The following is a 13,438-nucleotide window of genomic DNA, read 5'->3' as shown; positions in this document are numbered from 1 at the left end:
TATACATTTCTAAATGAATGGAGCGCCATGAAAAATATAAAAATAACAATAATAGTAACGATATTAAATGTTTATGGGTTTTAAAGACGTTCTAAAACATAATTATTTCATTTGATACGACATTAATAACAATAATAGTAACGATATTAAATGTTTATGGGTTTTAAAGACGTTCTAAAACATCATGACACATGTGTTTGATTCATTAGCGCTGTTAAAACACCGTCCGCTCTAAAGAGAACCGTCCGCTCTAAAAAAATAAAACCAGTCGGTCCGTTAAGTGACACGGTTATAACCATAAGAGCACTTCCGCCTGCTCTTCAGATTAAAACCAGCTGATCCGTTAAGTGACACGGTTATAACAATAGGAGCACTTCCGCCTGCTCTTCAAATTAAAACCAGTTGGTCCGATAAGTGACACGGTTATAACGATAAGAGCACTTCCGCCTGCTCTTCAAATTAAAACCAGTCGGTTCGTTAAGTGACACGGTTATAACGATAAGAGAACTTCCGCCTGCTCTTCAAAATATAACCAGTTGGTCCGTTAAGTGACACGGTTATAACAATAAGAGCACTTCCGCCTGTAAGAGAAACACGGAAGCGGTCTTTCTGCTCAAAACAACAGACCTACAACCTCACAACGAGTCTCATCGGCGACGCCTCGTAGTCTTGTAGATCTGCTATTTTCGCTTGTTAGCCGGATTCTCAAATGATGTAAAAACCAAGTCGTGCGTTTTTATAAACTTTGTGTATTTAAATCGACAATTGTTTTAAATAATGTTCTATCATTTAGTTTAACAAATAAACATTTAATTAAATTAAACGCATTAAATGCTCTAATAATGTACCGTACTGTAATTTAATATGATGTACTGAAATGCGCGGTGGTGTAATGACCACATGCACCCGCAGAGCGGCGTTAATGTACCGTACTGGAATGTAAATGCAGTGGCTTTCAACCCTTTTTCTCATCAATTAATCAAGGTCCATTATTTATTTATTTATTCTGCATTTGAGCCACGGACCACCATTTAATGACATTTAGCCTCTCAGACCCAAAACCACCTGGAACCTCAAGGACCCAGGTGGTCCCCGGACCACCTGGAACCCCCTCAAGGACAACTGGGGGTCCCCGGACCACTGCTATAGGTCTAATGTCTGCCAATACCAATGATTAAATAATAAAGTGCCTTAAAGCAGTGTTACCCAATACCCAAACCTTTTCATGTCAAGGACCCCCAAAATGACACTAGCCCCGCGGACGGACCCCCATTTGAAAAGCTATGCCAGGGACCCCCCCCCCCCCCAGGGACCCCCATGAGAGAAGGTTTTTTTTACAGCTCTAGCAGTGATTCTCAACCTGTTGAATTTCAAGGACCCCCAGTTTGACATGCATTAGTTCTACCGGACCCCCATTTAATGGCATTTCTATCTCTGAGACCCCCAATTTATATTGTAAAATCAATGTTAATTTAATTCTAATTTCTATGGGTCCATTTGGGTGTCCAGGGGGTCCCCGGACCACCTGGAACTTCCTCGGGGACCCCTGGTTGAGTAATGTGATGTAACGTGTACTACTACTATGCATTAGACAGTTTTCCATTCTGACCTGAGATCAGATTCATAATCATACGAGGTTTCCACTGGACACACACTGGTCTGATTAAAGACATTTTAAGCGTCGTACGAAGCCAACTCTTGTCGTGACGAATCATGACAACACACACAATATTTTGGACCAAACAAATAATTACAAAGAAGGAAAAACAACAAAAACCTGCCGTTTTTTTCTACTTTCTAATTCTTTGTTTGGCCCGAAAAATTGTGTGTGTTGTCATGATTTGTCACGACAAGAGTTGGCTTCGTACGACACTTAAAAGGTCTTTAAATAAATACGTTTTGAAATGCTTATGAGGAAAAATGCATTGGGATTCATTTCCTGGGCCACTCGTCGTTCTGAAAGGGGGAGGGACTGCGACGCTCTATACTGTACATCAAACATTTTCAGATAGCTCCTTTCCATATCTAGATATTATCTAGTCTACAGTAACGGCTCTATCTATCTGGTCCATAGCTTTAGTCTTATTGCCGTTGCATTAAGGGCACTAAGGCTATGGACCAGAGGGCACCAGAGCTATGGACCAGAGGGCATTAGAGCTATGGACCAGAGGGCATTAGAGCTATGGTTCAGTAGCATTAGAGCTATGGATCAGAGGGCATTAGAGCTATGGAATATTTCTTAAGCAGATAGGTGAGGGGAGGGAGAAAGAGAGGAGAGCAGATAGGTGAGGGGAGGGAGGGAGAGAGGAGAGCAGATAGGTGAGGGGAGGGAGAAAGAGAGGAGAGCAGATAGGTGAGGGGAGGGAGAAAGAGAGGAGAGCAGATAGGAGAGGGGAGGGATAAAGAGAGGAGAGCAGATAGGAGAGGGGAGGGAGAAAGAGAGGAGAGCAGATAGGAGAGGGGAGGGATAAAGAGAGGAGAGCAAATAGGAGAGGGGAGGGATAAAGAGAGGAGAGCAAATAGGAGAGGGGAGGGATAAAGAGAGGAGAGCAAATAGGTGAGGGGAGGGAGAAAGAGAGGAGAGCAGATAGGAGAGGGGAGGGAGAAAGAGAGGAGAGCAAATAGGAGAGGGGAGGGATAAAGAGAGGAGAGCAAATAGGTGAGGGGAGGGAGAAAGAGAGGAGAGCAGATAGGTGAGGGGAGGGAGAAAGAGAGGAGAGCAGATAGGTGAGGGGAGGGAGGGAGAGAGGAGAGCAGATAGGAGAGGGGAGGGAGAAAGAGAGGAGAGCAGATAGGTGAGGGGAGGGAGGGAGAGAGGAGAGCAGATAGGTGAGGGGAGGGAGGAGAGCTATGGTGCATTGCATAGTGATGTAATGAGCACATGCACCCACAGGGCGTCGCTGTTGTACCGTAAACCTCCTCAGACAGACAGGAGCACACAGCGGAGTAGGAACTGTTAGAGACGGAACTGATCTGTTTAAAGTGTTTGTTTCCTTCCAGGCCTCTTTTTAACGCTGCACCCCGGATGTTGTCCGAATGTCAAAGATGGCAGAGTTAACGAATATATGATATTAAAGGGTTAGGGTTATTACTTTATTAACGTCGTTATAATAATAATAGTCATCGTGTCAGACTGAGGACAGAGATGGCACTTTTAGGAGAAATTAATCTCCATCTGCGGATGTTTCTGTGTTCAAATCCAGCTCTGAAATCACCAGGTACTCAAATGATTATTTAATTACACATTAATCACTCTGTTAATGATTCTCATTTAGTTACACATGTTTAAGGATAAGTCTAGCTACAATTTGTTTTAATAATGGTTTGAATCTAGAGTGGCAACACCCTCCATCTATTGATCCAAATAGAAATGTCTGATCCGATTGTATTAAACAACATTACATTAAACTAACTCACCAACATTGCAGCTGTAGAACAAGCTTGAATTATCCTCTTTCAATCTGCCAAGAGTTTGTTTCATAAAACTCCACCGCAGACATGATTGTTATGATGAGCTACTTTATTCTGTGATTATTTTGTTGGAGTTTGAACAGCCCACCTGTTGTGAATTTGTACATAATACAGGAGGCAGCTGTGCGACCCGTTAATTAAAATAACTCAGTGCAAAAAAGAGCTCATCGATCGGGTCTGTCGATGGAGGGTTTTGGTATAGATTCATCCTCATTATAAATGGATGGAGGGCTTTGGTATAAGATTCATCCTCATTATGTCTGGATAAAGACAGTGTGTCTGTGGTTCTGTGTGTCTGTGGTTGGTCAGTTTGCTGGTTGAGTGCCGTCGCCCAGCGCAGGCCCAGAGCCCCCTCAGAGGAAGAGGAACCCGGACCCAGGCCCAGCGGTCCTGGACCCAGGCCCGGCTCAGAGGAGGCCGTCAGCCAGACCTTCACCAACAGGAACCCCAGGAACCTGGAGCAGATGGCGCTCGCTGTGAAGGACCGAGGATGGGCCACAACCTGGCCTCACCGAGAGTTCTACCACAGGTCTGTCTGTCTGTCTTCCCGTTGCAATCAGAACCGCAGACTCACTCCCCAGCGTCATGTGACCTTTCACCTCTGACCCCTACAGACTGGTGTTCTCTAGGACCCAGCATCACGTGACAGCGGAGGTGTTTTCGACGTCCGGCGGTTCGAGTCCCGTCCTGTCCTGTTCCACGCGGGAGTGGGCGGTGAAGCGGGAGCTAGGCTCCACCCACTGTGTGGCGGCGTGCCAGGCCGTGGGCGAGGTGTTGGCACAGCGCTGCGCCCAGGCGGGCATCAGCAGGATGGTCTATAGAGCTGTGCCCTGGACGTACCGCTCTGACGCTGTGAGTTAGCATCACTACACTATGCTATGCTACAGTTACTACTAGTAACTGGTGTAGTGACCATGGTATTACTGTGTTAAAACTACTAGTAACTGGTGCACTAACCATGGTATTACTGTGTTAAAACTACTAGTAACTGGTGTACTGACCATAATAATGCACTGACCAATAATGGTTGTGTTTTATAAAACAGGTCCAGTCCTTCAGGACAGCCATGAAGGAAGGAGGAGTCACGCTGAGTGAACCCAGGAGGAAGTACGTTGGAACCTGAACTCTGTTTCTCAGACATTTCTCACAGAGCAGAGTCACATCACATGACCACGTTGTTCCTTTACTGAATAAAGACGGTTGACAAAGTGTTTTGGTTTCAGTAGAATAATAATGTCTTTATTTGTTCTGTAAACAGTAGAATAATAAGATAAACTCAGTGAACCATGATTTAAATGCATGTGAAGGTAAAATAACATCAGTTTTATCTGAACACGGTTAAATGAATGGATGTGAAATAACATTGAATTTGGTCTTACAGCTTTATTGAAACGTTACCGACATGAACAACAATTTATGTGAATGTAAAATAATGCTTTATCAGCATATTTAAATGAACAGATGGATAGATAATGTTAACATTGTTTCTATAATGTTTAACAGCATATTTAACCCATTTTGAGCGGGAACCCATTTTGGTGTTTTAAACAGGTTATAATTTAGCTATTGAAAAATAGTGAAAATATTTATTTCAGAAAATTTAGAAGGATTTAGAAGATTCTTTTTAATTTTGAGGTCAGGCCTAAATGGGTTAAATGAACAGATAACATGTTAACATAATATAGATGACAGCATATTTAAATGAACATAACATTGTTTCTATAATGTTTAACAACATATGTAAATGAACAGATGGATAGTTAACATATCTAATATCTAATGTTTGACAGCATCATTTGGCTCAGAGGTGAATGTGGATAAAGTGCTTTGTGGAAGTGAAGAATGGTTGATTAGAACACAATAATATAATATATTATAGATCTCTGTCGGGAAGAAACTTCAGAACTCAAATGCTCATTTTCAGGAAATTAAGAAAACCTTGTATTTTTTAAAACAAAGCATTTCTGACTCAAAGTTGGTGTTGTGACTTTATATATTGTCAATTACGTCCATGAGAGGTGGAGTTAGCTGCTTTATAGCAGACAGTTTGAGAGGGAGAGGTGGTGGAGTTAGCTGCTTTATAGCAGACAGTTTGAGAGGGGGATTGGTGGTGGAGTTAGCTGCTTTATAGCAGACAGTTTGAGAGGGAGAGAGGTGGTGGAGTTAGCTGCTTTATTGCAGACAGTTTGAGGGTCCAATGGAGTTAAGAGGTTTTGTCCAAAGCACTTTACTACTTTCCATTGGTTCAACATTTCCGAAACAACGAGTTATTAAGTTTCCTCCCAACAGAAACGAACATACATGTATTATATTATACAGTGTGAAGCATCGCAGAGGTTAGAACACACATCAGATGATAATGATAATAATAATGGATAAAATAAAAAGCAGAGTTCATTAATTGGATGAAGAAATTGAAGCGGAATGAGAAGGAATGTCTAGCGTGAGGAATGATCAGCGACGTTGAATGAAGGTGAATAATTCACTGTGTTTGGTATGTTATGAAAACAGGGTGCAGTACTTTAGTCATTAACTATAATCCCAACAGGGTGCAGTACTTTAGTCATTGGTCTGAAAAACGACAACCCGCCTCAAACCCTAACCTAACCATAACCGCACGGGAGGCAGGCGCTGGTCCGAGATGCGTCTGCAAGTCGGACTAAGGGCCGATTCATACTCCTATTTTAGAGCCGAATAAAAGTGGGTTTGGCGCTGTAGAGCCTACAATGTGACGTCATTTGAGGTTCGGGGGGGGGCGGGTACCGTCCTAAAGTCGGCTCTTCGGTGCTACGGAAGATTTCTGACGAGCCAAAATCATTTCGGCACTACAGCGCCGAAACAGCCGTAAAATAGGAGTATGAATCGGCCCTAATGCTCCGTCGGATTTACATGCAAACAAGGTGTGGACAGACAGGCACACTGGTCTAGAAAACCATCTGATTTACATGCAAACAAGGTGTGGACAGACAGGCACACTGGTCTAGAAAACCATCTGATTTGGTACAGGTATGTACAATGTATACACACACACAGTATGAAACATGCATTCATATTACGCAACGCGCACAGTGCCGCACACGCTCACGCACACATGCAACATACACACATTTAGGCAGGCCACACGCTGGTCAATATAAACCCACATGTATAACAATCATGCAGGAAGATAGAAGTTCAGCCATTTTGGAAAGAGTTAAAAAATAATACATAAAAAAACCCACCAAAAAGACCAAGAAATGAAGACAATGAATTAATTACACCCGTAAGAAATATTAACCCCAATATAAACACAACAGCTGCTGTGAGCTTTTAGATCTAATATTACCACAACAGCTGCTGTGAGCTTTTAGATCTAATATTACCACAACAGCTGCTGTGAGCTTGTTGATCTGCTATTTGTTTTTCTTTTTTCATCGTGCCCTAAATATGGACATCAGCGTTTAAGAGGTTAATTTCAGCATGAAGGCACTTCAGGCACAGCAGGGGTTAATTTAAACTCCATGTCCTTGTATGGAGAATATAGATCTATACACATCGAACAGGCCTACACAGGTGGAATCTCCCCAAAGTTTGAAACCCATGTAGATCTGAGGCAGATTCAAAATGTTCTGAAAACCCCCATGTTTCTGTGTCAGTGGTTCTCACAGGGTTAAAACCTCATGTTTCTGTGTCAGTGGTTCTCACAGGGTTAAAACCTCATGTTTCTGTGTCAGTGGTTCTCACAGGGTTAAAACCTCATGTTTCTGTGTCAGTGGTTCTCACAGGGTTAAAACCTCATGTTTCTGTGTCAGTGGTGCTCAACCTTTTTCATGTCAAGGACCCCCAGAATGATCTGAATTTCTCCTCCGACCCCCATCAGGGCGATCCTGGAACAACATGCCGGTACATCAGAATTCCGTAAATGAAACATCAAAACATTAAATGCTGTTGACGTTGAAGGGGAACCTTACGTCATTATGTAAACGAGCAAATGGGCTAACCAATCACGTGTTGGCGGGAGCGCTTGACCAATAAGGAACCACCTCATGTATTCTTATGTATCGATGTCAAATGTCCGCTAACAGATGAATGTACGAAGACAACTTAGCGCCGCTCATTTTAACAGATTAATGTACGAAGACAACTTAGCGCTCCTCATTTTAACGATCTGTACGTTAAGAGTTAACGTGTTTTATTCAGCCGAATATCGGTGCTTTGAGAAGCACAGAATCAGACCAGAGCAAAAACACAGTTCGCAACATTAATTAATATTAATTTAATATTTAAAATGTATCTAAGCTCCTCGTGAATATTAATCTCTACTCATTGGCACGTTAACATCGTTTGGCATCGTGGAATTCAGCGTTCAATCTATTTCTGTCTCTCAGACTTTAGTCCAGACATAGAAACCGTTTTAAACACATCTATCAGATCCTGAATAACTAAATAATGGACCTTGATGTGAAACATACAGTAACCACTCTGTAAATACATCATATATGTCAACATATCCCCTCTGTAAATACATCATATATGTCAACATATCCCACCTGTAAATACATATTTTCCCTAAAAACCCTTTATTTATTTAAATATATCATAATACTTTGATTAGAGTTAGAGTTGATTATATCAGATCTACACTTAACTTCAACACTAAGCCTTTAAACAGGAAATACAAACAGTACAATTGCATAGATTTCAACCAATAAGGAGCGAGGGAGGTCTGCAGACCATGTTTATCATATTCATGATAAACATGGTCATGAATATTCATGATAAACATGGTCGAATCATCATGAATATTCATGATAAACATGATAAACATGGTCATGAATATTCATGATAAACATGGTCGAATCATCATGCATATTCATGATAAACATGGTCATGAATATTCATGATAAACATGGTCGTAAAGCTCTGGTTCAACAATACTGAAAAGTAGAAAAAACAAACATATTGAATATCCTGAATGGTGAATACTAGAATACTATAATTATACCGTATACTATGTAGTAATATCCTGCTTGAATACTACTAATTATTACACTGGCGGTTAGGGCCCGTACCACCTGGCAGTCGGCCGGTCTCTGGTTCGATTCCCGGCCGTCCAAACCATTTCCTCCGTCTGTCGGTGACATCACTCCCCGGTGTCTCCGCTCGGCCGTGTCACTTCCTGTGGTTCGGGTGTGACCGCTTCCTGTCGGGGGGGCTCGGGGGAGGGGCTAGTGTCCACACAGGCTCTCTGGTGGACCAATCCCCTGCTGCGGCCCTGCTGGCTCCGCCTCCGTTGCCCCGGAGACCGCTTGGGACTGCCCGGCAACTGGAAAATAAAACCACACCCGTGTGAAGTGAGTGGTGCAACTCCGTGTGGAGGAACGAGGCCCGGGGGGGCGGGCCGGTTCCGGCGAGCCGCCCCGCGTCCGAAACGGTTGAGAAATGACAGAGTTACTCCGAGCTCTCTTTTGGACCTCATATTGAGTTTATTAAAACTAGGATTAATATCAGTCTCAAGATAATGTACAGGTTTCCTGTTATTGATTATGGTGATATACTTTATCAGAATACTACTGAAGCTCATCTCCATTCATTAAATGTTGTGTACAATTTGTCTTAAAAAATATATCCAAACTCCTCTGTCAATTGTAAACGAACGGTAACATGAATGAACTCTTCAAGCCTGACACTTTTTCTTTCACAGTTAATGTGACTGTGAGTGTGCGTATACAGGCATGGGAAAAAGCGATGCGATGCAGATGGAGAAATCCCACATAGTTAAGTTACCTCATAGTCATGCTGCATGCGCTGTTGGTCGATGAAGAATTATAATTCTAAAGGTTTGTCAATCATATTATGGTTTATGGTTGAAAGTAAACCATAATAAGTAAACTTTAAGAAGAGATCTGCAGACTGAGTGCATGAGAGCAGCTCCGCTTGCTAATTTATTTGACATTTGCGCAACTTCACTGCATGGCATTACAGTAATTAGTTATTTGCAGCACCTGCTCCAATATAGGCCTAAATCAAACTTTATTTATATAGCACATTTAAAACAATAAAAGCTGACCAAAGTGCTGTAGGCCCACAGGCTGAAACAAGTGGAGCATCACCATCGGCGCACAAAAAGAACATAATTTAAAAAAAAAAGCACAGGCAAATAGTATAGGCTACATAATTACAATAATACGATCGGGTGCAATTAAATGCCAAAGAGAAAAGGTGTGTTTTCAGTAGAGATTTGGTCTGGGTCTGTAGGAGCTGCTCTGCTGCATGGGAGTTCACAGTGATGGAACAGGTCAGTCTTCAGACAAGAAAAAAAAATCGCTGGCAACGGCAAAATCAGTTCTCTGCATCGCCAAAATAAATCTATAGGCCTAGTTTCATTCGTTCCATTATACTCAGCCTATGCACAACGATTGTTTTAATTAAAAGTGGTATAGCTATTCTGTGAAATGTTTATTGTCATTCCGTGTATCTACAAGCTCCAAGCGTCCACAACGCAGCGCATGAGATTGCAGATCTTTGAATTTTCAGTGCGCACACTCACCATGTGAATCGAAGCAGGTCCTCACAAGTATAAGTAAAACACTGCCAGGCTCCACAAGGTTCTCATCGCAATGGCGCATTGATAAAAGTTGGGATTTCACTAGTGGCATTATTCAGGCAATCCTCAACAGATTCTTATAATTCCAAGTGATCTATAATCTGTGAAGTTTATATTTTCATTTGGGTGTAAGTAATGTTTTATATGACTTTTATCAAACATGGTAGCCTATATTTAATGTCCACTGAGCTGTGGTGCGCTTGCTTAGTATACACTCTCTCAATTAGGGATTTTCCCAGCGGTTATTTTCACTCTCGTGTACAACCTTTATTCAAATATAGGGCATTTTAAAATGCAACCACACTTTGGATTTATTTTTCCTGGGACTGCAGCTGCACTTGTTCAGTTGACTTCCTATGTTGTTAACAGTAACACGGGGAAAGAGGAGGCGCTGCGAGGTGCTGCGAGGCGCCAGCATGTTGTTAACACGGGGAAAGAGGAGGTGCTGCGAGGCGCCAGTATGGCTCGCGGACCAAATGGGCCGTCTCGCTAAACAAAAGCGGACGCTTTTTTTTATATGACTATGTTTTACTTCAAAATCGATTCCCGTGCGTATCCATTGAACGTTGATTAATCGATTTTTTTTGCACGCATTGAACACAGGATAAAATCACTGCAGTAGCAGGTTTCAATTGTAGGCTATATTATACTTGATTTTTTATTTACACTTATGAGGTGCCAATCATATTTTTGAATGAAGAAATAAGCCACCTAAATTGTGAGTGGAAGTGGAACATGTTCTTTCATTGTCTGTCAGCATGTCACACTATGTGCGTAAATCTCCAAATCCCGACTCTCAACTTTTCTCTCATTTCATTGTTACGTTGACCTCCCCCTGAAACCACTCCACACTCACCAACTTAAATAACTGCCTTTTTGGGTCAGCCCTAACCTGTTCGTTCATCTCATCGTCCAATAGGCTGATAGATTGTTACCTGTTCGTTCATCTCATCGTCCAATAGGCTGATAGATTGCATCAGAGAGAACAGGTTCATTCTGCCACTGCGATCAGCCTGGAACAGAGATCAATAAATCATTACATACTGATCAGCCTGGAACACAGATCATTACATCATCACATACTGATCAGCCTGGAACACAGATCATCACAAATCATCAGATTTCAGTCGACTAAATCTACAGTTGATTTTAGGCGACAAAATTATTTCGGCGGTGCCTTGATGCCGTCGTAATGACTGATTTTACACTTGCTGAAAATAGCCGATCTATAAGCGCACAACGTGTCACAGCATGACGCGTTGTGAGCTTGTAGATCTACAATTTTCAGCATGCAACCAAGTGTAAAATAACTTACACTGGATCTCTTGTCCACTAGTCCATTCCTACCATTTTAGTCTATTTTTTATTTGTTATTTGACGAAATTGTCAATACCTAAAAATCCCTGGCCATACGACCGATATCTATGTCCACACAAACACAGAGACGCATTGAACACAGGATAAAATCACTGCAGTAGCAGGTTTCAATTGTAGGCTATATTATACTTGATTTTATATTTACACTTATGAGGTGCCAATCATATTTTTGAATGAAGAAATAAGCCACCTAAATTGTGAGTGGAAGTGGAACATGTTCTTTCATTGTCTGTCAGCATGTCACACTATGTGCGTAAATCTCCAAATCCCGACTCTCAACTTTTCTCTCATTTCATTGTTACGTTGACCTCCCCCTGAAACCACTCCACACTCACCAACTTAAATAACTGCCTTACTGAAACCACTCCACACTCACCAACTTAAACAACTGCCTTACTGAAACCACTCCACACTCACCAACTTAAACAACTGCCTTACTGAAACCACTCCACACTCACCAACTTAAATAACTGCCTTACTGAAACCACTCCACACTCACCAACTTAAACAACTGCCTTACTGAAACCACTCCACACTCACCAACTTAAACAACTGCCTTACTGAAACCACTCCACACTCACCAACTTAAACAACTGCCTTACTGAAACCACTCCACACTCACCAACTTAAACAACTGCCTTACTGAAACCACTCCACACTCACCAACTTAAACAACTGCCTTACTGAAACCACTCCACACTCACCAACTTAAACAACTGCCTTACTGAAACCACTCCACACTCACCAACTTAAACAACTGCCTTACTGAAACCACTCCACACTCACCAACTTAAACAACTGCCTTACTGACATCAAATGTTGGACGGCACAAAATTATCTCCAACTGAATGACAGCAAGTTTTGAGGTCGTACTATTTGGTCCACCCGATTCCACCACTCAAATACAAAACAATCTCGGCATCCTCTCCACTTCTGTCAAACCCCGTGCCAAAAATCTAGGAGTATTTATCGACTCAGCGTTTAAATTCGATAAACAAATTAATGCAATAGTCAAATCCAGTTTCTTTCACCTCCGCTCCATCTCCAAAATCAAACCATTTCTCTCCACACACGACCTTGAAATAGTCATCCACGTGCTAATATCATCCCGGTTAAACAACTGTAATGCCCTGTAATGACCGGCACCAGAAGGACCACATCACCCCTGTCCTGGCCTCTCTCCACTGGCTGCCGGTCCGGTTCAGAATCCAGTTCAAAACCCTCCTGTTTGTGTACAAAGCCCTCAATGGGCTGGCCCCCTCCTACATCACTGACCTGCTATCCTATCCCCCCCCTCTACCAGGACCCTCAGGTCAGCAGACAGGGGTCTCTTAGGGGTTCCTCTACCAGCCAGGACCCTCAGGTCAGCAGACAGGGGTCTCTTAGGGGTTCCTCTACCAGCCAGGACCCTCAGGTCAGCAGACAGGGGTCTCTTAGGGGTTCCTATACCAGCCAGGACCCTCAGGTCAGCAGACAGGGGTCTCTTAGGGGTTCCTCTACCAGCCAGGACCCTCAGGTCAGCAGACAGGGGTCTCTTAGGGGTTCCTCTACCAGCCAGGACCCTCAGGTCAGCAGACAGGGGTCTCTTAGGGGTTCCTCTACCAGGACCCTCAGGTCAGCAGACAGGGGTCTCTTAGGGGTTCCTATACCAGCCAGGACCCTCAGGTCAGCAGACAGGGGTCTCTTAGGGGTTCCTCTACCAGCCAGGACCCTCAGGTCAGCAGACAGGGGTCTCTTAGGGGTTCCTCTACCAGCCAGGACCCTCAGGTCAGCAGACAGGGGTCTCTTAGGGGTTCCTCTACCAGCCAGGACCCTCAGGTCAGCAGACAGGGGTCTCTTAGGGGTTCCTCTACCAGGACCCTCAGGTCAGCAGACAGGGGTCTCTTAGGGGTTCCTCTACCAGCCAGGACCCTCAGGTCAGCAGACAGGGGTCTCTTAGGGGTTCCTCTACCAGGACCCTCAGGTCAGCAGACAGGGGTCTCTTAGGGGTTCCGCACACAAAGA

General features: G+C 43.2%; 2 protein-coding genes and 1 long non-coding RNA gene across 3 annotated transcripts in view; 2 read left to right on the top strand and 1 right to left on the bottom strand.

Moving 5' to 3' along the window:
- The window catches only part of LOC308323011, a 411,264-nt gene that overhangs the window by 112,677 nt on the left and 285,149 nt on the right, over positions 1–13,438 (top strand). The gene's annotated exons all lie outside the window — the stretch shown is intronic.
- Positions 3,020–4,682, top strand: LOC308323027 (large ribosomal subunit protein uL18m-like). The gene is made up of 4 exons (XM_080774611.1): positions 3,020–3,218; positions 3,781–4,000; positions 4,086–4,323; positions 4,517–4,682. Exons 1-4 carry the CDS (start codon positions 3,146–3,148, stop codon positions 4,592–4,594), a joined length of 609 nt encoding a protein of 202 aa, XP_080630737.1. The 5' UTR covers positions 3,020–3,145; the 3' UTR covers positions 4,595–4,682.
- The window catches only part of LOC308323026 (protein phosphatase Slingshot homolog 3), a 35,453-nt gene continuing 26,716 nt past the window's right edge, over positions 4,702–13,438 (bottom strand). The window contains exons 16-17 of the mRNA XM_080774610.1: positions 10,993–11,070; positions 4,702–8,776 (exon numbers count right to left, since the gene is read on the bottom strand). Coding sequence (XP_080630736.1) covers positions 8,594–8,776; positions 10,993–11,070 — 261 coding nt within the window. The 3' untranslated portion in view covers positions 4,702–8,593. The remainder of the gene's footprint in view (positions 8,777–10,992; positions 11,071–13,438) is intronic.

This window comes from Protomyctophum bolini (assembly GCF_963924005.1).
Source record: "Protomyctophum bolini genome assembly, chromosome: 10".
NCBI lineage: Eukaryota > Metazoa > Chordata > Actinopteri > Myctophiformes > Myctophidae > Protomyctophum > Protomyctophum bolini.
Note: the sequence above shows the minus strand (reverse complement) of the source record. Positions and strands in the feature narration are given on the sequence as shown.